At 61.4% G+C, this 24,970-nt stretch overlaps 1 protein-coding gene across 3 annotated transcripts in view; it reads right to left on the bottom strand.

Moving 5' to 3' along the window:
- The window catches only part of AATK (apoptosis associated tyrosine kinase), a 40,881-nt gene extending 23,571 nt beyond the window's left edge, over positions 1-17,310 (bottom strand). For 2 of the 3 annotated variants that reach the window (XM_061176116.1, XM_061176117.1), the window contains exon 1: positions 17,176-17,310. In XM_061176116.1, coding sequence (XP_061032099.1) covers positions 17,176-17,230 — 55 coding nt within the window. In that variant the 5' untranslated portion in view covers positions 17,231-17,310. Of the gene's footprint in view, positions 1-11,970; positions 12,041-17,175 lie in introns of those variants that run through there. The other variant, XM_061176118.1, reaches the window with a different exon arrangement.
- Positions 17,311-24,970: the final 7,660 nt, after the last annotated feature.

Below are 24,970 nucleotides of genomic sequence, written 5' to 3'. Positions count from 1 at the left end.
ACCATGTGCCAGTATCAGGGGGCTCCTGGTCGTGGTGGGAAGAAGCTACCTGCTCACCCTCCCCAAGGGGGCTGGGGCAGCTCCAGGCCAGGCTGGGAGGGGGCTCAGGGCCTCGCTGGGCTGGAAGCTCCACCACTCACCAGCTGTGGGACCCTGAGCCTCAGCTTCCCCATCTGGAAATGGGGCCACCCCACACCGAGTATGCAATAGAGGAACACCAGCCCAAGATGTCAGCTAGGCCTGGCACACACCACAGACCCCCTACCACAAGACCCCACCCCCCCGCCCTTTCCCACTTCAGTTCAGCCCCGGGGAAGGGGTGAAGGGTGGGCTAAAAGGTGCTCCAGGCCTCCTGCTGGCTGAGCGGAGGGCGAGGAGAGGAGGAACAGGGGCAGAGGCTGGTCTCACAGCAAGGCCACAGGGTGGCCGCTCACCACCTGCTCCTTCCTGCCCAGAGGGCCCGCCAAGATTATAAAAATAACCCGCAGACCCAGGTGAAGTTCAGACCACCGGGAGTCACCTGGGAGTGGCCAAGCGTGGCCCTGCAGCCCGAGCCCTTGGATGTACCCCATTCAGTGAGCCCCCCGCCCCTGCACTTGCTCACCTCCAGGCAGGAAACGTAGCCCCCGCAGGCACCCAGATCCCAGAGCCCCTTCAGGCCCCACTTCGCCAATCTCGGTCCAGCTGGGATGGGGGAGGGCTGGCTCACCACACACAGCAGGGCAGGCAGGACTGCTGAGTGCTGGAAGTTCTCTCTTAGGGTCCATTTCATCGTCCAGGTCTGCCCTGGGGCCATGCAGGCCTCCTCCCAGCGTGTCCAAGCCTCGGGGGCATCAAGGCGGGGGCAGGGCACTCATGGGGTGTGGCCTCCACGGGGTGGGGTGAGTCTCCCACTGCTTCAGCTCACACCTGCCTCCTTCTGAACTCTGGGCCCTGCCTTCCAGGGTCTCCGGGGTCTGTTCACTCCCCATGTGTCCCGTGTGCCCCACAGGGGGTGAGCTCCTCAGTCCCTGGAGCCTCGTCTCCGACCCCCAGCAGCCTGCGTCCCCGGAGCCTCTCTGCAAGCTTCCTCCGTCCGAGCCGCCCTGGGCAGGGGCAGGTGGCCTCAATATGAGCTGCCTTAAGCAGGGGCAGGTGGCCCCCATCAGAGCCTCCTTAAGCAGGGGCAGGTGGCCCCCATCAAAGCCTCCTTAAGCAGGGGCAGGTGGCCAGAGTGGTCCTTCACCAGGAGGGGGATGGGTAGCATCTCAGCCACGGGCTAGGTTCCTGCCAAGTGACCGTGGGCGTCGGCACACAGCTCTCCACCGTTGTAGGGCTCACTCCCCAAGGCCCTTTTCGCCTTGGGGGGCACCCACAGCCAGGGTCACCTGGCAGGCACATAGCCTGCCTGTCTTCACCCAAACAAAGGGCTGGGGTGAGGAAGCTACAGACAGGAGCCTGGGGCCCCTGGCCAGGACCCCTCCCCGCCCTCCCCAGTGCCCCATGCCCGCTCTGTGGGCAGAACTGGGGCCAGGGAGCCAGGACACTGGGAACAGGGTGGTGACATCACAAGGAGAAGCAGTGCCTGTGGGTGGCTGAGAGCACAAAGGGCAAACCCTGGGCCCAAACCCCTCAAGGGGCCACCGCAGCCTACGGGGCTGGAAGAGGCAGGGGCTGGGCCGGGGATTCTGGAAGGAAACCTCACGGGGTGGGGTGGGGGGTCCCTCGGGGGGGCTCCCTGAGAGCAGCGGCCAGCCCGCCCCTCCGCCCCCCACCAGCAGGGGTCACGCTTCTGGCGTAAGAGGAGCTCTTTCTTGTTGTGATTAAGGCTCTACTTTAATCAGATGAATTCACACGGGAAGGGACTGAGAGTCCAGCTCCCTTACGTGAAAACGCAGGTTGTAAAAGCCGACATGTTCATACAATACAAACGCCTGTTAACCATCACAACAAAGGTGGTATGTGCGGCGCCGAGAGGCGCCTGTCCCATCTTCCCGCCCGAAGTTCAGTGACACCCAGGGGTATGCACACCCCAGGGCAGCAAATGCTCAGCAGCTCACCTCTGACACCCACCAGCCCCTACAACACCCCAAAACCCACGCAGCATCCGAGCCGGAGCAGCAGGTAGACCAGAACCACCCCGTGTTCCTGGCCGCTCCTCTGTCTGAGGTCCCGCCTCTGCGGCGCCCTCCTGTGGGGATGATTGATGGTGGACCCTGTTTTGTTAGATACTTCTTAAAATAATAATTCTATCTACTGCAGAAGCAACAGAGAAAACAAGACAGAGACGACCAGACCCAGCAGGCCTATGGCCTCCATCAGCCCAATTCTGCTGCTTGAACGGGACCCTGCCCTCCTCGCCAGCCCGGTGGCCTGAGCACTGCTCACCAGCTGTGAGCAGCCATTCCAAGGAGGCACAGCGTTCTGTAAAACTGCATGGCCACGTTTAGGAATAGTAACTCACGCTTACTGGGCACCTGCTGTGTCCCGAGGGTCTCCCGTGGATGCTTTCCCTGCCAGGAGGGGCCCCTTTCCAGTTCATGATGAGCAAACAGAGCCCGCCCCCAGCCTCACGGGACAGATCTCACCCCTACCACCCAGCTTCCTGCCTGGAACCACCCTTCTCTGGCCCCACCCCACCTCCACTCAGCCAGGCACGCGTGGGGGTCTGACTGCAGGCCATTTCAGGGTGACAGCCCCCCACACAGCTGCAGCCAGGCACCATCTCCCGAGGCAGGGACACTGGGTCCAACAATGGGTCCCCACCCCTCCTTTCCCTCCCCCTCCCCCCTTCTCCCCCTTCTCCCTTCCTGCTTTTCCTGCTTCCTTTTCAAGTTCAACACATTCTTTGAGGATTCCCCGCTCCCACACCTTCTCTGCTGTCCCCCAGATCACCTCAGGGACCTGCAACTGGGGTAGGGAACCCAAGGGAGACAGGTGGGCCAGAAGACCCTCCTTCCAGACCCCACAGGGCTAGAGTCCCATGTCCCCAAGCCCTCCTTGCCTCCTGGACATCCCACAGTCCCCCATAAAACCTGCGAGGTGCTGGCTCTGGGACACTGCCCCCACCCTATCCCCCGAGTACACGACTGTAACACCCGCCACGTGACAGGTCCTATCCAGTTCTCCAGGACCAGCCCGATCCTGCTGGGAGGGCGGGTAAGCAGGGGGCAGGAGTGGGGTCCAGCGTCAGGGTCTGGGCACGAGCCACACCACTCATGGCCCTCAGTGGATGGACATGGAAGGGGAGGGGGGAGGGATGCTGGTTTAAGCTGGGGTGGAGGCTGCAGGGCCAGGACCTGGGTGTCCCTTGGGGACAGATCCCCCATGGCCCACCCTGGAGGTCTCAGGGACCTTCACAAGGGGCTCCTGTTTTGGGGGGCCTGGCCCTGCAGGTGACACGGGAGGGGTGACATGGATCCTGTGCTCTCCCCAAAGGGGGTGGACATCGGTACCCAGCGGATCCCTCTGGTGAACCACTCTCGGTGCTGGTGCTCTCTGGTTCTGGCCTCGGTCCGTCTCCAGGGAGGGCTCCGAGGGGCTGGTGGGAGGAGGGGGATGGACCATTTGTCGGGGGAGCTGTGAGGAGGGGAGGGAGCAGTTCTGGACAGAACCAGGTGCCAGGCTGGGCTTCTTGTAAAAGGAATGACTTGTTCCGCCAATGAGTGGGGGTGAGGTCAGGTGAGTGGTGTCCATGAGGGGGCTGTCACACGACTTGGTCACCCAACTCCCTCACCCCCTCCCAGGCACCCATCAACAAGACCCATGGCCTTGTAGCGGATGAAGCTCTAAACAAGAGAAACTAGAAAAGGTGCAGAGAGAGGGATCTTGCCTAACTCTTAACATATCCAAAAGCTACAATCATTAAAACCATATGGTTCTGCGGCAGAGATGGGCCAACAGGTGAGGAGCGGAATCACAGCCCAGAGCCAGGCCCGGCCTCAGAGGAAGACCCCGCACAGAATGCCCGGCCCCGTGCGGTCTTGCCTCAGACCACACACCAGAATACCTTCAGATTGACATCAGTGAGTCAAATTATAGCATCTGAGAAGAAAATAGATAAATATCAGGCTTCTCAATGGAGAGGGATTTTTAAGCTGAAAGCAATGGAAGGAATCATGAAAGATCAATGGGTTTGGCCACATAAAAACGTATGTTCTATAAAAGCCCCAAATTAAAAGGAAACAACAAACCAGGACGAATGATGACAGAAAATTTATCAAGGACTGATGTGACTACTTTTGGGGGCACACAATCAGCAAAAACTAAAAAAATACATTAAGACCCAAAAACAGAAACAAGCAAACAACACAGAGCCCACAGTCAAGGAAATACAATTTGACTAACCCACAGGAAAATGTGCAGCCTCGTCCATAATAAAAGAAATGAAATGTCACACCCGATGTCAGCTTCTCGACCACGTGAATTCTTAGAAGCTGGTGTCTGGCCGAAGCCCACACACCAGGACCAGCTGCCCAGGCGCTCTGGTGGGTGTAAGTCGGTGCAGCCTCTGGAAAGCGATTTGGAGATGTGCATGCAGGGCCTGGGAGACCTGCCAACTCCCGGGCCTAGTGATTCCTGGTCTGGGAATTTAAGCAAGAGAGCAGCCTGGATGGCACACAAATCCAGACTAAAAACAAAGGAAGGAGCAAGTTAATGCCACAGGCAGGAATCACTTCACACAGAGATGTTCCCTGCAGTGGTGTTTATAAGAGTAAAAACCAGCCTAAATAATCACAATAAAAGGATTCCGTAAAAACAATAGTATATTTGCAAAGGAAGCCATAGAGAGTGAATTTAAGAAGATGTTTTAAATAAATGAAGGAATATCAACTTTATGCTAATTTTAAAAAGTGGATACACAAGGAAACGGTTGGGCTCAAAGCAAATGCTTGTTATTTGACTACGGAGTCAAGGGTTCATGGGGTCTCCCAAATATATATACTTCATGAGTTTTGACATATCTGTACACCAAACCCATCAAGCCCAACGCTTTAAACATGCACAGTTTAGTCTATTTCTATTATGCCTCAGTAAATTTGAGAACAAGAGGCAGGACATGAAATTGTTTATAAATCCTGATCACAACCATGTTAAAAAAAAAAAAAAAAAACTGGAAGAAAACATCTCAAAATGTGAACAGTGATTGTCTTGGGTGGTAGAATTCTGGGTAGTTAATACCTTCTCGTTGTCTGCAGTTTTCATATTTTCTACAATAAGCATGTACTACGTCTAGAATCAGATGTGTATAATTTTATTTAATATTTTATTTAACTATCACCCACGCCTAACCCCATCACTCTCATCTTTAAAGACCCCCACAGCCTCACCATAAACAGAATGGAGCCCAGAATCTGTCCTGGCGTCACAGGGTCCTGGGTCTCCACAGGTCTGTCTGCCCCCACCCCACACTCAAACCCCACCTGGGGGAGCCACATGGCTGGAGGTCAGTAAGGTTTCCCCAGGGAAACAATGGGGACACAGAGATGGAAGGTGGAGGTGGCCTGGATCGCCCAAGAGAAGGATCAGTGATTCCAGCCATCCTCAGGTCAGTGGACCCACTCTGAGGGGCTCTGTCTTTGGCCACATCTCGCGGCCAGAGTGCAGGAAGGACAGCAGGTTGTGCCTCATTCTGGGTCGCGGGGTGGCCCCTGCACCCTCCACCTCCTCAGCCGCTGCCTTCACTGTCCTGGGCTAGATGCCATCCTCCTCCCCAAGTGGACCCAGGCTTGGCCTACATCCCCTCCTGACCCCAGCAGGGCCCCAGCTCCTACCCTGGTCCCCAGCTTCTTCTGGGGCCCCAGACCCCGATATCCACCTGGTCCTGGCCCTTCCCTTGGGTGTCCTGGAGCATCTCAAACCAAACCCAGCATGGAGTCCACGTCCCCCTCAAGGCAAACCCGTTCCCTGGATCCCTCCCACCCCTCCCCAAGCGGGAGACCCCAACTGCCTCTGGATTCCTCTTGCCCCCTCCCCACGTCCAGCCCCACTGAGGCTACTGAGCTCTACCCCATGGCCCGGACCCTGCCCAACCTCCTCAGGGGTCTGTGGCTTCCAGGCGGTTCCTCACCCGGGACTGAAGCCATCTTCCAAAAGCGCCACCCACGAGCCCCCTCCGAGCCCTCTACCTGCCTGCCTACCCACTGCTGGCCATTCCCCCGCTGCGCCTTCATCCTCGCTGGCCCCTCGGCGTGACCCCGTCCCAACATCCCCAGGAGCCTGAGACACGGCACTCAGGAAGCATTTCCAGTCAGCCCCCTCCAGCCTCAAGGCCCAGTGCCTCGGTCTCCCAGTCTGCTGGGAGGGGCCGTATGCTGCCGCCTGGCTCAGCAGCCGCTCTGAAGAATAAGTGAGCCATCTGAGCCACTAGGACGGCCATGATCTTTAAAGCAGAAAATAACCAGTGTTGGTGAGGATGTAGAAAAAAGAGGAGCCCCCGCGCAGCTGGTGGAGAAGCCGTGGGCGAGTCCGACGGCCCCTCCACGGCACTGCGTGGTCCATCCCTATGGAGTGTCCAGAACAGGCGGGTCCATGGGACAGGGGCCGGGAGGGGGACTGTAGTGGCACAGGGCTTCTTTTTGGGGTGATGAAAAGGCTCTGGAACTAGAGAGCTGGTAGCCGCACAACACTGTGAATGTACTAAATGCCACTGACCCGTACACTTGAAAGGGGTTAAATTCACGTTATATGAATTTCACCTCAATTTAAAAAGATGTTAAGTAAGCGGTCTGACACCCGTGGAGACCGAGTCAGGGGTGTGCCAACCCTGCCGGCCCCCATGGGCGGGCACCCCCAATGTGCCCCTGGCTGGCTCACTGCTCCCCCCAAGAGCCCCTTTCCGATCTGCACCAGACGCCCACAGCCTCATCTTTCACCCACTCCCTTGGGGCGCTGCCCAAACCCTCCTGGAACAAAGGCCACTTCCACAACAGTGAGGGTCCTGGGCGACCCCGCATCGCGGCCAGACACCACGGGGATCCCACTCCTCGACCAGCATCTCTGCCAAGGGCCGTGGCTCCGAGGCCAGAGCACCAACTGACTCCCTGCTACAGCCCCGTCTGGCCCTTGAAGTTCACTGGATGTTCCATCCTACTGTCGGAAGTCAGGTGGAGCACGGCCCCACTCCTGCTACTCAGGACAACACACAGGCCAGGACCCCGTCCACTTGTCCACCGTGTCCCCCTACCACCAGGGCCCAGCACCCTTCCTGGCCCCCAACTTGTTCCCCTGTGGAAGGAGGGGAGGTCTCAGATCCCCCTGTGGCCGAGCAGCCTCGAATCCCCCCATGGGGTCATCTGCCCCAGGTATAGCCAAAGCTGCTGTTCTGGGCGCCTGGCACCCCCGCCTGCATGCCCCCACCTCGTAACGCACCTAGTCCAGGGCCGGCCACAGGCTCTGAGGCCCTGAGGAGCTGCTCCCGTGGCTCACACCGAAGCCCACGGCGCCACGGCACCACATGAGGACACAGAACAGCGGCTCAGCCCCCACTGGCCTGCGGTTCCAGTGGGGGCAACCAGGCCCTCCGAGGGGCCCCGCCCAGCCCAGGCAGTGAGCCTGGCTCCGAGCGAGACAGCCACGCCCCCTGGTATTCCCAGCGCCCCAGCCAGCCTGCCTGGTGCGGATGCAGCCGACGGGGGCTCACACCCGGGGTCACCAGCAGGCCTGGGGCGGGGCCCTGGCAGGGCATCGGAGGGCATCCTGGCACCAATGCCCCTGCCCCACAAGCCCGCCCGCTGATGCAAACAGGATCTTGTGCAGGAAGAAGCTGTGCAACCTGGGCGGGCGTCTCTGAGTTACGAGGCCGAGGTGAGCGGACAGCACAAGGGGCAGAGCTCTGCGTGCCCAGGCCTCCAGTGGCCCATCATCTGTCCCTGATACTCCCACCTCCCAGCCTCCAGATGAGGCAAGTGGCAAGAGTCTGGGGCTTCCCAGGACAGAGGGCAAGTAGGAGGGGCATCCATACCCCCATGAACCATCCGGAAGGCGGACCCAGCGCTGGGGGTCCATGGGGCAGAGTTTCTTGGCAAATGTTTGCCCAAAGGCCCAGACATGGAAGTTCCCCCCGAGAGAAACAGAATCCTCTCGGCGGAGGAAGGGAAGCAGGTCACTGGACTTGTGTGGCGCCTCCCAGGCAGGACCCAGGCCCACCCCCTCCATGTCCTCACTCCTCCCCCAAATCTCTAAGGTCAAGTAGAGAAATGAAAGGACGCTGGCGACTGAAATCAGAGCCCTGATTGCTCGGACGCACGGGGCGCTTGGGCCCCGGCACACCCACCTCCTCATGGGCCTCCCAGGATGAAGGCCGCAGCTGCAGGATGCCCCCATCCCAAGAGGTGGCACTGGGTCGGGGGCAGTCACAGACGGCTCTCAGTCCCAGCCCACCACCCCCACCAGGCTCACCCTGACCACCTCAGAACACAGCTCCAGGCAGGGGTGCAGCCACCCCACCTCCGCAGCCGCCCAGGCTCCACCCCGGCAGGTGAGAGGGGCCCGAGACGCGTCTGGGTGGGGAGGCTGCGCCACACTGCCCCCACCCCAGAACCTTCCAAACCTCTTCACCCGCAGTCTGGATGTCCTAACGTATAGAGACAGGTGTGGATGCCACCTGCGGGGTGGAGTACATGCAGCGTTGGGGTTGCATGGGGCCGAGGACAGCACTGGAGGAAAGGGGCGGGCAAGCAGGCATCCTGGACAGTCTCACACCCCAAGGACTGAGGGGAGGGCTGGAAGGTGGCGGGCGCTGCCTCCGGGGGAGGGAAGCTCAAGTGTCCGGCGGCTAAGTGGCCGCAGCCATTCTGCCGGCTTAAGTATCAACCTGAAGCGATGGACCTAGACCCGGCAAAGTCCACAGACACAAACAAGCAGCTGGGAGGCCCCCCCACCAAGGCCCCCACGGACACATGGGTCACAGCAGCCGCCTACACAGGAGGGTTCTTTCCCCGACCCCGGACCGCAGACCCTTGGTGGGTGGCTGGACGGTCGGCGTGGTCGGAGGGGGGTGTCAGCCCCCCTCCTGCCGTCCACAGGGGGTCAGGAACTACACCATCACGCAGAGCCTAAGAGGGGAACCCGAGGGCTCTCACCGCCCGGGGCAGGGGAGAGCCAGGGGCCTGGGCCTCCCCACTGAGAACCAGAGAGGGGACACACTCACATACACGTCCCCACGTCCTCACACAGGTGCACTCATATGTTTACACGTGCGCTCACCCACTCCCTCCCACACACTCCCCCCACATCCTCACCCGCACTCAGACCACTGCACACATGCTCACACTCACACGCTCCCAGCACACACATCACACCCACCCACGTGCACGCACTCTCACACCTCTCACACCAGGAGACATGCTCTCATATGCGCTTCCAGAAGCACATGCTGGCAGTATGGGTTTGGACACCCAGCCCGGTCCCCCTCGGGCCAGGACCAGCACTGGACATAAACACAGTCGCCGTGCAGAGCAGCTACAGAAGCAAGTGCCGCGAGCTCAGCACCAATGAGTGACATCCCTTCTGCTGGCATGTGACAAGGCCGGCCTGGTCACCACCAACAGAGGCCCCTTGACTCTTTCCCAGGAGCCCCAGGACCCACCCCCAAGGCTAGTCCTGGGGCAGAGTGGGCACCCAGGATGTCCTCAGCCCTGGCCCCCCAATCCCTGGTGACTGAGCAGCCCAAGGGACACAGCAGGGGTGGTTGGGTGGGGGGGTGTCTGGGTGAGAACAGGGAAACACGGGCACTACAGTCCCCGCTCTCCGTTCCCGGGGCCGCTCCCACTGACACCGTCTCCCCTGCACTAACGGCCTCCCACTTGGCCCCCGGCCTCCGTCCGCCAGTCCCTCCACGACTTGCACATCCCTCGGCCCCCACTCCCTGCAGGGACTTGAGGGTGACCCCCTCTGGAGGACGGGACCTGCTCATCCTGTTCATCTGAGGACCCTGCCCTGACACCTCCTGGGCACGGGGTCGCCCCGAGGGTACTGAGCTGGATGAATGAGTCCCTCTCACAAGCATGGGCGGGGGAGCATCGGGGGAGCAGCTGTGCAGAGGCCGGAGGCAGCCAGGCTCAGACCCACCCAGGAGGAAACCTACAGATGCACGGCTAGACCCAGGAAGCGCTGCAGCCAGTCAGTTTCAGACAGGACTTGCAGGGCCGCCCATCACAAGAAGGAAAAATAAAGCAAAATCCGATGCACTGGCTCCCACTCCAGCACCAGCTGCTGAGGGGCGGGAGGGCAGCCCAAACCCAAAACTTCCTGCCATCCTGGCCTCCAAGTTTCTGTCTGGAACCCAGTGCGGGCAGAGAGTGGGGTGAGGCGAGCTGGGGAAGCACGGCAGCAGGGGCAGGGCTCAGGTCAGGTGCGGCCTCAGCCAGGGTCAGGACTGTGCAAGCCCTGGCCCCACCCTCCCTGAGCAGGTCCCACCCAGGGGCTCCCTCCAGGGCTGAGTGGCCCCAAGAGGGAGCACGACCATCCCTCTGGGTCATTCATCCCCAGGGGCCAGAAACTGCCTCTTGAGGATGCCTGCCTCATGCCAAAAGGATTCCAGGCGGCTTCCTGGGATTAACAAGCTGGCCTACACCCCTGGTTTGCTGGTAATGCTTAACAACCAGCTCTCTGGAAAAAAGAGACGAAGGAGGTTTCTGATGTGGAGGCTTTGCAGGCTCCTGGGGCGCAAATTCTCCCACCACAGCCCGTCTCAAGCCACCAACCTGACGCCACTGAGCACGGGGTCGGGAAAGACTCGCCCCAGCAGTGCCTGCATACCCGGCCCCAGACCAGTGAGACGGCTAAGATGCGAAAGCACCAGCCCTGATGCACACCTCTGACCAAGGGCTCAGTTCCAGAACATATAAATACCACCCACAGCCGGGCAGGCCTGGCTCACACGGGGAATCCCAGAAGACGACTTCAAATGGCCAACAAGCCCCCAGAAAGGCACCCAAGGCGTCAGGCAGCGGAGAAGGTGAGTCACGCTGTGGCACTGCAGGAGCAGGGCCTCAATGCTGAGTGCTGGGCAGGGGCCTGTGTGTGGTGGCCCAGCCCTCAGCATCCACGAAAGCTGCCCCCAGACCCAGGCCCATTCCCTATGTTCCCGTGATAGAAAACGGAGGGCCCATGGAGGGAGACACAGACAACCCTGAGCTGCACGCCTGCAGGTAGGAAATGTCCAGACAGGCGATCTCCAGAGACAGGAAGCACATGAGGGGCGGCCGGTGGGTGTGCGGCTTTCACGAGGGGGACAAAAGTGTTCTGAAATTGTGGTGATGGCTGTACACTCCTGTACATACAGTAAAAAGCGCTGAAGTATACACTTGAAATGGATGAATCATACGGTACATGAATCATATCTCGATAAAGCTGTCAGAAAGAGAGGGAAGAGACGGCGTTAGGATGCCTGGAGCTGGGCAGAAGGCAGTGTCTGTCGACGGCTGGGCAGAGAACCTGCTGTTTTGCTGTCAACAAGGAGTGACCTCGGGCATGAGGCCGAGCGCGACCAGCCAGACTCGTTCCTATGAGCATCCTGTACGGGCGGCGTCCCCCAAAAGTGGGATTCCTTCTTCCCAGGGGGGTGCCCGGACAGCCAGGTGGGCCTCACAGCAAGTGGAGCCGAACCACCTGCCCGGGATTACAGGCAGCTCCACGCAGACAGGAACCAGCCCATTACACAGTCACCACACATCCCTCTACAAGCGACCGCCTGCCACATCCCACCGTGAGAGGCGACCGGGGACCTGCCCCAGCCTCCAGATGCCGGCCAGCATCCTGCCGGCCAGCATCCTGCTGCCTCACCTCACACACCCTCTGTGGCGAGTGACCCCCAGGCTGCCCAGAACCACCCACTGCCCTGGCCTTGCCCATTCCTGTCCTGCCACTTCCTCTGGCAGAGCCAGAGCAGGGGCTGGGGACCTCGCAAGTACGAGCCCCTGTCCGCTCATGCCCGGCCCCAGGGCTGGCAGTGGGAGAGCCCACACCCTCCCAGAAACCCCCACATACCTAGCTCTGGCGGCCGCTCCCACGCGGCTCCAACTGCTGGTCTAACTCCAGAGTCACCCTCAGCAGACCTTCCCTGACCCCAGGGCACCCTGGCCCCTGCCCCCCAGGCTGACCCTGGCAGAGGAAGGCAGGGACCCGGCGTGGACGCTGCCTGCTGCAACAGGCCAGACAGGCTGCCTGGGAGCTGGCTCTGGCCCGGCGTCCGCTGCCCTCATTTCCTCTGCCGGCTTCCTCTGCCGGGGGAGGGGAGGCCACGGGCCGCCTGTCCTGCTGGTGCTGGCTCCTCTGCAAGAGGCAGCTGGAGGCCGAGAGCAAGGCCCCAAGGTGCCCAGATGAGGTCTACTGGCCTGGGCCACAGCTGCCTTCCTATCACTGCGGTCCAGTGAACTCGCGTGTTCTGAGGCGCCTGCACACGTGTTACCTTGCTTTCCTCCAAAGACATGTCCAGGTGGGTAGGGCTGTCCCAGTTTACACAGAGGAGATGGAGGCTGGCATGAAGGCAGAGGCAGGCTCGGCCCCAGATGAGGCCCCGTGGGGCTCAGAGCCGCCCTGCAGGAGTGTCCTGGGGCTGCTATCGCAACGTGCCACAAACTGGGGCCTTAACGCACATGGAGTGTCTGATGTTCTAGAGGCCAGACGTCCTGCACGAGGGCCACACTCCCTCCAGAGGTCCCGGGGCACAACGCTTCCCGCCTCTCCCAGCTTTTGGAGGCCCCAGGCCTTCCTTGACTCGTGGCTGCATCAGCCCAGCTTTGCCTCCATTGTCATGTGGCATGGGACGTCCTCCTCTCTCCTGAATCTCCCCCTGCTCTCTTGTAAGGACCGCAGCCATGGAATTAGGCCACCTTAATCCAGGATGGCTTCAACTTAACTTATTACAGCTCCAAATGCCCTGTTTACAAACAAGGTCCCATCCTGAGGCTCCAGGTGGACATGAATCTGGGGGGATGCTATTCCACCCATGAGCCCTTGACCTGGGGAAGGTGGAGAACAGGGAGGATGGAGAATGGGTGGACATGCTCAAGGGCAGTGACTGCAGGTGGCCGGTTGACAGTGGGGCAGTCCTTCAGGGCCAACCACCGAAAGGGCCGACTCCAGGCTCCTCAAGCCTCAGGCCACCGGGACCCGGTGACTCAGCCCATCAACTGAAATGAGAGCAGGGGTGAGGCTGAGGGCCAAAGGTTGGGCGGGGGATCTGGCTCCGCTCAGCCATGACCTTGACCACCCCCCGCAGGAGGCCACAGCACCCACGGCCCAGCCCAAGCTCACACACAGGTGAAGGCATCTGTGAGCATGTGTGCATTCGTGTGTGTTCACGTGTGTGAGTGCGTGCGTGAGCCCGGGTACCGGCGCATGTAAAGCTACCCAGCGTGAGGGAGAAGCAGACCCTTTGTGAGAAGAGCATAGGCTGGCTTCCTGGAGAATGTGCTAGAATGCAAAGAAATTGCCCAGGGGAGGACTGTGACCTCTCTCCTGCCCTGAGCTGGCCCATACCCCAAGAGCCCAAGAGCCACAGCTCCCACCCTGGGGCCAGCCTTTCTCGGGCGCAGGGAGGGAGTAACACGCCGGCCCTTGACGCCCCTCCCCCCCCCCAGCCTGAGTCGATCTGGGGAGGGCCTGGTGGAGGGGACGGGGGGCGGGTTGTGTCAGGCAGCATCTGCCTTCAGCTAGGCCCCATGGGCAGCAGGCAGCGAGCGGTGGGCCACCAAGTTCAAGAACCACTGCCAGCACGGGTGCGTCAGCCAGAGAGAGGGACCCCCAGGGCGGCAAAAGCCCATTCCTGGGGGCCTCTCAGCCCTCAAGTCCCCAAGCGCACCTGTCCCCATGCAGGACAGACCATGCCCGGCTGGAATGCCCTCCCTGTGCCCTGTCCCCCAGCGACACCTTCACCTTAAGGCCCGGGCATGCCCAGCCCTGAGCTGGCACCTCGCACACATTAACGCCGGTGAGCCGGCTCCCAGTGGGGCCAGGCGCAGGACGAGGACGTGGGCAGGCAGCAGCACGTGACCGAGAGGCTGAGGGCTGCCTTGTCTTCCATGAGCTTCCCCAAACTCCAGGTCCCGCCAAGTGGTCCACAGTGACCCCTGCCCCAGGGTCAGCCTTGAGTGGTGCTCCCTGGGGACTGACCCTCACCCAGCGCTCCAGTCACCCACATGTGGCCCTCAGGAGGGGACACCACAGTAATGCCCGCCTACAGATTAAGAAACAGAGGCACAGAGAGGGCCATGGGATCAGGGAGGGGTTGGTCCTCAGAAGCTCCACGCCCCCAGGCTCAGGACTGCAGAGCTCTGACTGAGGCCTGCACCTGGCAGGCACCTGCTGAGGGCCTGGGCTGCACCCACTCCACCCGGGGCTGGAGAGGGTAAGAAACAAGGGCAGCTCCCTGCCTCAGAGCTTTCCAGCGGGAGAGGCAACCCCCCGCCCCGCCCCTTCGAAGCCACACCCACCCCCACCAGCCAGACCCAGGTGCTCCCAACTCCCACGTGGCACCCTCATCACCCCTCAGCTCTTGGCTTCCATACCCCACCACCTGGTCTCCCCAGAGTGAGGTTTCACCTATGTGGGGCTGAGTCTCAGAGAGGTTGAGTGACTGGCCCAATGCCACACAGTGCTGAGGTCACAGGGCTACGACTGCCCAGAAATCCCCCAGGGTCACCCACATCCTAAGGAAGAGCTGGACCCCAGAGGAGGTAGCCCTTCCGGATGCCCGCCTGCACCGGCCCATCGCCCCAGGAGCACATCCTGGGCCTGGCCCCCTCCAGCAGCCTGCCCTGCCCTTATCTGATAGGTGGTGGTGGCCCAAGCAGGAGCTGAGTTTAAATGAGGTCCCCCAGCCCCCAGGCCTCACTCAAGCATGTGCCTACAGCCTGAGCCTCAAACTCAGCCCCTGTCACTCTCTACATAACCGCACCATTGTCACCACCTCTGTGGAGAACTGCCACAGGATCCATGACGGACGCAGAGCTGGCAGTAGGCAGCAGACCTGGCCTGGTGACATTGTGAGGACCCTCTGCCCGGGCCAGGCCCCTCTGTCCATCCCTGAGCGTTGAGTGACCACAGAAACAAACTCCGAGACAGCCACAAACACGACTGTCCCCTACCCTCCGAGTTTGGTGGACCCCAAGCAGGGTCCCCCCTTAGACAGGAGCCAACTTCAAAAAGAACCATCTCTCCCCACTTTGGGGACAGGAAAGCCACAGGCCACTGTGGCCTTGTCTCCATACACCACGCCCCCTCCATAAGAGCAGTCTCTGTTCATTGAGAGTCAAGTTTTCACCAGGCGCTTAACCCCTAACTGAGCTTGGGGTAGGCACAGCCATCCCATTTTACAGGTGAGAAAACTGAGACTCTGGAAGGCAAGGGTGGGCAGGGGGACTCCAGGGGGTGTGAGCTGGGCTCTGAACACTGGGCATTTAGCAGGAGGGCATCGGACCCCACCCCCCCCTCCCTAATGCCCACGTGGGGGCCAGCACAGAGCCCTGCACCCCAGCCAGCAACCCATCTCCACCATCCAGGGCGGCCCCTCCCACAGTGGGGCACAGTTCTCCCCTTCACTCCACCTGCAAACAGAAGATCTCCCCTTGCCTCCTGACAACTTTTTTCCCTCATAAGTCCTTAAACTGACACATTATAATTACATTGATCACAGCTGTTTACAGGAACACTTGCAAGAGAAGCCAAGCTCAGTTGTCTCTCTAAGATGGGGGAAGGGTCTCGTGCTGGGACACACGGGGTGTGTGTGTGGTGGGGGGAGGGTACTGAACCCACACAGGGCAAGTCTGGGCCCCACAAAGAGTGCAAGAGGCAGGGCGTGGGGGAGGGCATCGCCATCCCTGGGTCAGTCCTGGCACACACCCTGCCACACTGCCAACGGTTCCAAGGCTGGACCCTCACTCCCCAGCAGCCACATTGCATGGAGCACCGGCTCGGAGCCAGCGGGACACGTGTCCCTAAAGGTTGTCTGGGCCTGGGACTGCTCAGCAGGGCCACCTGCAGCCCCCGCCCTCAGAGCCCAGCCAGGGCTGTCGCTGCCAGATTCTGGGCCATCCACTGGTGACTCCACATTCTCCAAGCTCCAGGAGTCGCCTTGGGAAGTCAATTCTGAGCCAGTGACACCCACACCCTAAGCCCAGCAGAGGAACCTGCTATCAGGTCCCCTCCCCCAAGAGCAAATGCCTTCAGATGGGGCCGTACCCAGGGGACCCTGTGCATCACTGCACGAATTGGGCCCTATTCCAGGGAGGGAGACCCAGGAGAGCCCATCACATGCTCACCCGGCTTTGTTTTGGCTGGATTAGCCTGTGCCAGAGCCCCAGTGACATGTGGGTGGGACTCTGGGCCCTGCGGCCAAGGCTCCAGGGCAGGGGTTTATCTCCCACTCGGGCCAAGGAGGGGGGTGGTGAGGCCAGTGAAGACAGAGGGAAGAAAGCCTACCACCTCCTGGTGACAGATGCAGGCCTCCAGCTGCCCCTGGCCCCTCTGCCCACCCCGGCCGCCCACAGCTGCCAGGAGGTCAGGCAGCCATGGGTAAACAGGCTGCCAGGGCCGCCAGCCTGGCCCCACGCCCCCTGCAGCCAGCTTGACAGCGCCACCTGGGCCTCTCCCTGCCCGGAGGGCCTGGGCATCCACTGAGGCCCATCTCTTCTGAGCCTCTGCTCAGTGGGCTCTGTCCTGTGGGTTGACCACTGCTCCCACCTCCCCATGCAGGCGACTGGGTGGCCTGGCAGGGCTCCCCAGAACCAGATCCCAGCCTGGGGAGAAGCCTCCCATTGCTAAGACCGTAGCTCCACAAGGGGCCATGGTCACCTGGGCCTGGGGGGGGGCGACATTCCCACACCTCCCGGGGGCCCTTAGTCCTGGCCACCTCCTCCCCCGGACACCTGGGGCCAACACGGGCCCTCCTGCCCCAGTTACCTGAGACAGAAGCTTCCACAGAGACAGGGGCAGTGCCCCCACTGCCCACGCCCGCTGCTGGAGGCCTCAGCCGTGCAGGTGCCAGGCCCAAGGCCTGCCCACCTCCGGGCTTCCAGGGGGTCCAGCGCGGAAAGCCGTTCCTTCTGCGGCTCCACTCAGAGTGGGGAAAGGGTTAACTTCCATGCAAAATAGGAAACCGGGGGCTCTGGAAGCATCATGTCCGCAGTCGGGCAGGTTAGGGGCAGCCGCAGCGGGCAGAGGGCTGGCAAGGGGCGCGGCCAGGGGACTCACCGGGGTCGAAGTGCGAGCTGAAGGCGAAGCTGGGGTTGAAGAAGGACGACGACATGGCCAGGGCCAGCAGCGCGTCTTGGCATCCCCCGGCGGGCGCTGCGCTCAGGACGCCCGCGGCCCGCGCCGCGCCATCACCCGAGCGGCCGCCGCAGGTGCGAGCGCGCCTTGGCCGCCGCGCCCGCCCAGCGCCCACAGCCGCAGCCGCGGGGCCGGCGGGGTGCGGGTGCGGGTGCCGGTGCGGCGGCGACAGACGAGGCGCCTCCCCCGGCCGGCCGCGGCGCCGCGGGGCTCCCGGGCTGGTGCAGTCCGAAAACACCGGCGGGAGCGCGCGCGGAGGGGGGGCTCTCTACACGGCTGGGGGGGCACGGAGACGCGCGGTGGGGGTACCCGAAGGCTGGGGGGTACGGAGACGTGGGGGGCACGAAGGCACGAGGGGACACAGAGACGCAGGATGGGAGATCCGGAGACGCGGGGGTGGCACGGAGAATGGGGGGGCGCTGGGAGGCGGAAGGTGCGGGGGGAAGGGGGGCGGGGAGGGGGATACTGAGGCCGGGTGGGAGCTCAGAGACGTAGGATGGGAGACCCGAAGGCTCGGGGACACGGAGGGTGGGGGAGGGGTGCTCGGAGGCGAAAAGTGCGGGGGGGAGGGGGCGGGACGGAGACTCGGGGAGGGGGCACCTGGAGGCGCGGGGGTGGGCAGAGGCGTGGGGGTAGGAGCGGGAAGGCGGGGGCGCGGCGGCGCGCGCGGGGGTGGGCACGGTGGCACGCAGGAGCAATACGAAAGCGCGCGCTGGGTGGCCCGGAGGCGCGGTCCCCGGCACGCGGGGGTCGGGGCCCCGCACGCGGCCTGCACACGCCGGTTTCGGAGGCAGCTTTGGTCCGGCCCCGCGCCCTCTGGGCGGCGCCCGCGCCGGCGGGGTGGGGGGGCTATTTTTGCCCAAACCGCCCGCGCCTGTGCCACGCTGCGACAACCGTGGAGAAGGAGCGGCCGCCCCCGCCCTGGAGAGAACAGCGCCGGGCGTTTAGGGCGGGCGCGGCGGCGCCGGGCACCGAGGGACCGTCCCCTCCCCGCCGGCTGCGCGCCCTGCCGCGCCATCTTGCATGGATGAGGCGGCTTCAGGAGGGCAGGCGGGCTGAGCGCGCAGGGGGCTGGGAACCGCCCCCTCCCCACCCCCTGGGAGCGGAGATAGAGTTACTATGTAGCCGGGATTTGAGTTTTATGTAACTTGGGTCACTCACTCTACGTCCATCCAGATGGGCAAAGCTCCTTGGCTGACCCAGCTGGAAGGCAGGGGGTTTGTGGGGGCAGGAGGGGCTCCTAAGCCTTTGGGGGAGAGCAAGGATCAATGGAACAGGGGTGGGCAGGGACAGAGAAAGGATGGTGAGGGCCAGCCCTCAGGAGAGGATGCCAGGACACATCCTTCTTAACCTAAGATGGCCCATTGTGTAGACAGTTACCCCATGGGCAAAGGAAGGGGCCTCCTTTCCTCTCAGACCTTCGGGGTCCCCTGCCATGGGTGGCCCCAACAACCTCAGGCCTGTGGAGGAGCATGGGGCATCCAGAACCTTCTTACTGGCCCTGATGTTGTGGCCACTACTCTAAACAGCTTTGCCCCAAAGGCCTTGTTGACGAGGAAGGAGCCACAGGGGAATGGCCAGCAGAGGGCCTGGCCTGTGGGAGGGGCTCAGATCCCAGGGGCCTGGAGGGGCAGCAGCCACAGGCGCAAGGATGGCTGAGGGCTGTGATCCAGGAGTGCACAGTGTGAGGGGGCTGGATCCACAGTGGGGGGGTCTCCCCTCCCCACCTAGGAGGAAAGCCTAACACTGCCCACCCCCATACCAAGGGCCCTGCCTCTGCCCGCCAGGAAGATGCCCCAGACACCTGGACCTCGATGCAACCGGGGGACTCCCTGGGGACAAGCAGGGAAATGACCAGTGGCCCTAAGTTGTCCCTGTCCAGATTCTCTGTGCCACCATGGCCAGCCTCAGTGACCAGGATCAGAAGACCCTCTGTGAAGACCTCTGTGACAGGGGTTGACCAGTGAACACACACGCATGTGCACACACTGGCATACAGAAGGCCAGATCTCGGGGGCGTTAGGGTTGCAGATATCCTCCAGGGTCTAAGTGGGGCAGGGGAAGTCCACCCAGGGCTGCAGGTCCAGCACTGTCACTCCATTTGACCCGAGTGACACCTTCCCCCCATGCACCGGGGTCCTCTGAGATTCACTGGACCAGGAGCCCTGCTGCTCCCCTGGCATGGTGACCGTTGAACCAGAGGTGCCCAGAGTCCCTCCACCATTGATCTGTTCCTCTGGCCAGCGATTCCCGTGTGTGGCCAGCCACCAGCACTCACTGGCCACCACAGTGGGGGGCAGGAAGACTGGCACTGGAATTTAGGGGGAAGGGCTTATCTGTACTCTTCCTGGGGTTGGGACAGAACTGCTGTCTTGGACTCAGGGTCCCCTGAGTCCGAGACCTCCAGGCCAGCCATGAGCCCAACCCTCAGCTGGCATGACAAGGCCAAACAGACAGGACAGAGTGCTGGGCCCTGCGAAGGGTGGAGCTGAGAGGCTCGGTGCATGGGGCTCTCTCCTCGACCTCAGGACCCAAGGACCCGTCCCCAACACACACACACACACACACACACACACACACACACACACACCCCTCTGAGAAAAGACAGAGAAGGTAGAAACCTGAGCCCCAGGGGCAAAGCTCCCACACCATGAACCTGGTTTGTCCAGTGCTGGGGTCAGGGTGTGCAGGGGTGAGGGCTCACAGGGGTAGACCTGCCAATTGGGGGTGACCAGTGGGCAGCCTGCCCCAGGAATCCCACAGAACTGGCTTCTGCCAATCCCGGAATGGCACGAGATCCCTGCAGATGTGCCCCCCCACCTCCGCCACCTGGAGGTGGCAAGATGCCCCAGAGCCCTACATAGCCGGGTCAGGGGCCAGGCCTGACATCGGTGGGGGCTGGGGTGCCCCACATGGAGCGACCACTGCCTCAGGCGCGCCTCCACCTTCAGAGGCCAGGCTGGTGGGGATGCCTCGTTTCTGCTTCTCTTCCACGGACATGAGAGCACCCTGGGCCCGTGGCGACCGAAGCCTCGGGCAGGAGCCTCAGGAAAGACAATATGGGGTCAAGGACAAGCCAGGGGTAGTAGGGGGAGAGCACCTTCCCTAGAAGGAGCCGATCCCCCAGGGAGTCTGGGCCTAGAGGATTTCCAAGAGGGCCCGAGGCCCTGGGACAAAGGGGAGAGGCCTCCCAGGTCAGTAGCAGCATGGGGGCCAGACCAGGGCTCAGGTGAGGTGAGGGAGGCACCACAGGGCACCAAAAACTCAGTAATGACATCCATCGACAGATGAATGGATACATAAAATGTGGTGGATCCATATAGGGGAATATTACCATCAGTAAAAAGGAACGAAGCGCTGACACGCGCTACAGCATGGGTGAACCTTGGAAATGTGCTCGGTGAAAAAAGCAAAAGGACAAACACCATAGGATTCCACTTATGGGAAAGACCTAGGTTATTCGAATCCACAGAGGCAGAAAGTAGATTGATGGTTGTCAGAGGTCCAGAGAAGGGGAAAATGGGGGTACGGGGCCTCTTTTGGGGGTGATGAAAATGTTCTGGAATTTTATAGAGGTGATGGTTGCACAAGCCGGTGAATATACTTAAGAACACTGACATGTACGCTCTAAAATGGTCAACTTCACAGCATATGAATTATATCTCAATAAAGCTGTCAAAAACAAACTTGGTCATCAAGGTAACTAATATTTTAATGCAATATCTTAAAGAATCAAAATTAATGAGAAAAATCCATCATGAGCAACATATCGCAATTTTGAATCAAGGCAGGAGCAGAAACAGTGTTGAGCCATCTGGAGCCTGAGGCCAGAGAAGCTCTGGACTGCTCACCTGTCGGCCTGGTGCCCCTTAAATTCACAGCCCTGGTAGGCACCTGGTCAGCCTGGTGGACGCAGCTGCCTTTGTGTCCCTCCAGGAACCTCCAGGGCCCAGCCCTACATCCTACCTGGGTCCTCACCCGAGGCTCAGGAAGGGGGTCAGAGGCGGGGGTGGGCCGGGGGTCGGGCAGACAGCGGTAGGAGAGAGGGCCGGAAGCAGGGGGGCATGAGAGGGTCCCTGGGAAGGGGCTGTTGAGTGTCCTGGGGCGGCCATAACAAATGACCACGAACTGGGGGCTTCAAACGACAGAAATAGATTCTCTCACAGTCTGGAGGCTGGAAGTGTAAAACTGAGGTGTCGGCAGGACCGGCCTCCCTCCAAAGGTCTAAGGGAGGACCCTCCCTGCCTCTTCCAGCTCCTGGTGGCCCCAGGTGTTCCTTGGCCCATGGCCATATCATTGCAACCTCTGCTTCTGTCCCTCCGTCGCCACATGGCCTTTCCCTCTTCTCTGTGTCTCTCTTCTTATAAGGAACCAGTCACTGGATTAGGGCCCATCCTAATCTAGTGTGACCTCGTCTTAAGGGTCACATCGGCAAAGACCCTATTTCCAAACAAGCTCCCATTCAAGGTACTGGGATTAGGACATGGACATATCTTTTCTGGTAAAGGACACAGGGGCAGGGCCATGGGGATGGCCAGCACCTCTTGAGTCCTTCCTGTAATAACCCGCATCAGCATTTCTGCATGAAAGACTGCCCCGGATTCAGCCCACAAACCTACATGCTGGGCACCAAAGTGCAAGGCCGCAGGGTCACCCCTGCCTGCCGGGACCTCACCCCCCAGTGGGCTCCCCTGGCCCACCCCTTTCTGCTGCACGGGGATGTGGTCCCGACCTGGGATGGGGGCAGGGAAACAGATGTCCCTTGTTGTAATCACGCTTCCCCACCCCCACTTCTGTGTGCACGGGAGGGGTGCCAAGGGGAAATGCTGTCCCCCACCCGAACTTGCCCGCAGATAGGCCCCAACCTCAGGCGAACCTCTCCCCCACAAGCCCACCCACCGCAGCTGTGCTCTGCGAAGTGGGGGTGAGAGGGGTTCCAGCATTTGCCAAAGAGACCTCAGAGCAAGTGCATCTGCCAAGGGTACCCGGCCTCCCCAGGAACGGGAAGATGCTGCCTGGCGTTCCGAGCCAGCCAGGGGGAGACGCCATGCTCTGAGGAGGCTGTGGCTTGAAAGAGCTTTGTCCTTATATAAAAACGGCTCCCTGGAAAAGAAGAGCTAATTCCTCTTAGGTGTCTAGTACTCACGTCATCGGGCAGGGCTGGGCTGCGGGTCTCTGCAGGGGTTTCCAGTCTGCAGCAGGAGGGCCGAGAGCCCACCAGCCCCCTCCCGCGAAGTTGTTCCAGGCAGGCCGGGGTGGGGGGCAGTGCCAGCCCCACGAGGGCCCGAGAGACCAGGGCGTCCCAAGGGGACAGTGCCTGCCGTGCCTGGGCACAGGGGACAACGGTATCCCCAGAGCTGTGAGCTGGTCCCTGTGGCCCCTCCAGGCCAGCTCAGCCCAGAGGGGGGCTGGTAAGCTAGGGCCAGGGCTTCAGGAGAGGAGGGGCGGCCCAACTCTGAACCGAAATGAAACGGGAGGGGCTGCCCAGGGGACTGGCCATCTGTCAGCTCCGGGCAGGTGCTGGTCCAGGAGCCCGCCCACCCGCTCCCCAGCCCTCGCTTCATGGCCTGGGCAGGGGTGGGCACGGATAGGGCCTTCTGGAAGGTGCCGGCGGAGAGGGTGCTCAGATAACATAAGCCATCTTAATGTGAACAACTCCGTAGCGTTTAGTGCATTCACGATGTTGTGCAGCCACCACCTCTATCTAGTTCCAGAACATTCTCATGACTTCAAAATAAACCCCGTACCTGTTAAACAGTAACTCCCCATTCCCCCAGCCCCCCGGCAAACACCAGTCTGCTTTCTGTCTCTATGGATTTGCCTCTCCTGGACATTTTATAACCAATGGCATCACAGACTATGTGGCCTTTTGTGACTGGCTTTTTTCACTCATTGTGGAGCTGTCAGGGCTCATCCGTGTTGTAGAGTGTCGGTGCCTTGCTCCTTTCATGCAGATAACATTCAACTCTATGGACAGACGTGTTAAGAGATGTCCCTGCTGCCTGCTGGGGACCAGACTGCAGTGTAGGTGTGGGTGTGCAGGAGGCGCAGAGCACCCAGCCTTGGCTGGAAATCTTTAGGGTAACCCTTTTGGAGAGGAACGTGGCAGGACCATGGAAACTTCCATCATTCGTCCTGGTCCTCCCACTCTGGTCTCCCACAGTGTCTCTGATGACAAAAGCACTGGGACCTGGGACTTCCCTGGTGGTCCAGTCGTTAAAACCCTGCACTCCCACTGCAGGGGGCGCGGGTTCGATCCCTGGTCGGGGAACTAAGATTTCACATACCGCGTGGCATGGCCAAAAAGAAAGAAAGAAAGAAAAGCACTGGGACCTGCTCCGGGTCCAGCAGCAAGTGGTCAGTCAAGGAACTTACTAGAACATCCTCAACCTACTGGCCTAACACAGAGCTGTCTTACGTCGTGGCAGAGTGCGGCGACACATGATAAACTTTTGTGCAGAGAAAGCAGATCTCAGAGCTATAGGAGCGCCATGTAAAATGACGGGGGCAGAAACCCCCGCAGAGGACAGCTGGTGATGGAGGGTTGGAAAGAGGCTGCACAGACGTCTGCACCGTCAGGGGCACCACTCTGTAAAACACTGAGGCCGAGAAAGTGAATGGACCGTGAGCCGTTCCCCTCCAGGTGGGCCACGGCCAGGAGGGGCTCTTGGCGATGTGTCCCTCTCTGGTCCCCCGTCCTCACCCTGGTGACTGCCCTGTGAGGGCCCTTCCCAGGGAGAGAGGCCAGCCCCGCCCGGGGTCACACAGCCCTGCTCCCTGTGCCTGCAGGAGCCATCCTGCCTGACGGAGACCTCCCTCTCCTCCCCTCGCCTTGACAGCCAGCCCTGGCATGGCTCCCAGCCCCCCACAGTGACCCAGGGACAAAGGACAGCTGCCCAGCCTGGCTTCTCATCAGAGGAGGCCCAGTCGTCCAGTCTTCTGCTGCCATCTCGGACACGCTGGCGGCCTGCACCCCCTGGGCCATCTCCTGGACCGCCACCCCCTCTCACCCCAATGAGGCCAGCAGGCAGGGTGGGACCTCTTGCTACAGATAGCAAGCCTACTCACTCAGCAATGTCGTCACTCTCCCTACCCCCACCCCAGGCTCGGGGAGGCCAGGTGCTGCTAATGGTCAGTCTGCCCAGCCCAGTGTGGACGTGCCAAGTGCCAGCGAGCCCCTGGGGGCGGCCAGTACCAGGCTGGAGTACCCGGGAGAGGCGGGGGGACAGCTGCAGCCCCAGGATGTAAACAGGCCGAGCGGCTTCAGGTATAAAAGCTGGAGCCCCCGCAGCCTCTCAGCACCCCCAGCCTGACCCGCCTTCCCAGAGCCCTCGAAGGAAGCCGGGCGAAGGTGAGCCCTGCCCAGGGAGGGGTGGTGTGGGCACCCAGCTGGGCCGGAGCTGCCCGAGCTGCATGGTAGGAGCTTGGGCCTCGTCTTCCGCTGGACAAGGGGAGGCCCTGGGTGCTGGGGGAACCCCAGGGAGGTCCAGGAGAGGAAGAAAAAGAGGAGGAAGGAGAGGGGCAGCCCCAAGGTAACTGGGTCTGCAGGGGTGGGCACGTGTGCACACATGTGCCTAGGCAGGCCTCTGAGAGCATGGCTGCAAGCTGGGGTCAGTAGGGGGTGGCTGAGACCCCCTCACAAGGCTCCCGGTGCTGAGTGTGGGAAGGGCCTGGCAGAACAGAGGCTCCAAGGCCCCCAGACCCACCAACTCTGGCA

The sequence above is a fragment of the Eubalaena glacialis genome, chromosome 19, assembly GCF_028564815.1.
Source record: "Eubalaena glacialis isolate mEubGla1 chromosome 19, mEubGla1.1.hap2.+ XY, whole genome shotgun sequence".
Taxonomy (NCBI): Eukaryota; Metazoa; Chordata; class Mammalia; order Artiodactyla; family Balaenidae; genus Eubalaena; species Eubalaena glacialis.
The sequence above is the reverse complement of the archived record's forward strand: the minus strand, read 5'-3'. Positions and strand labels throughout refer to the sequence as shown.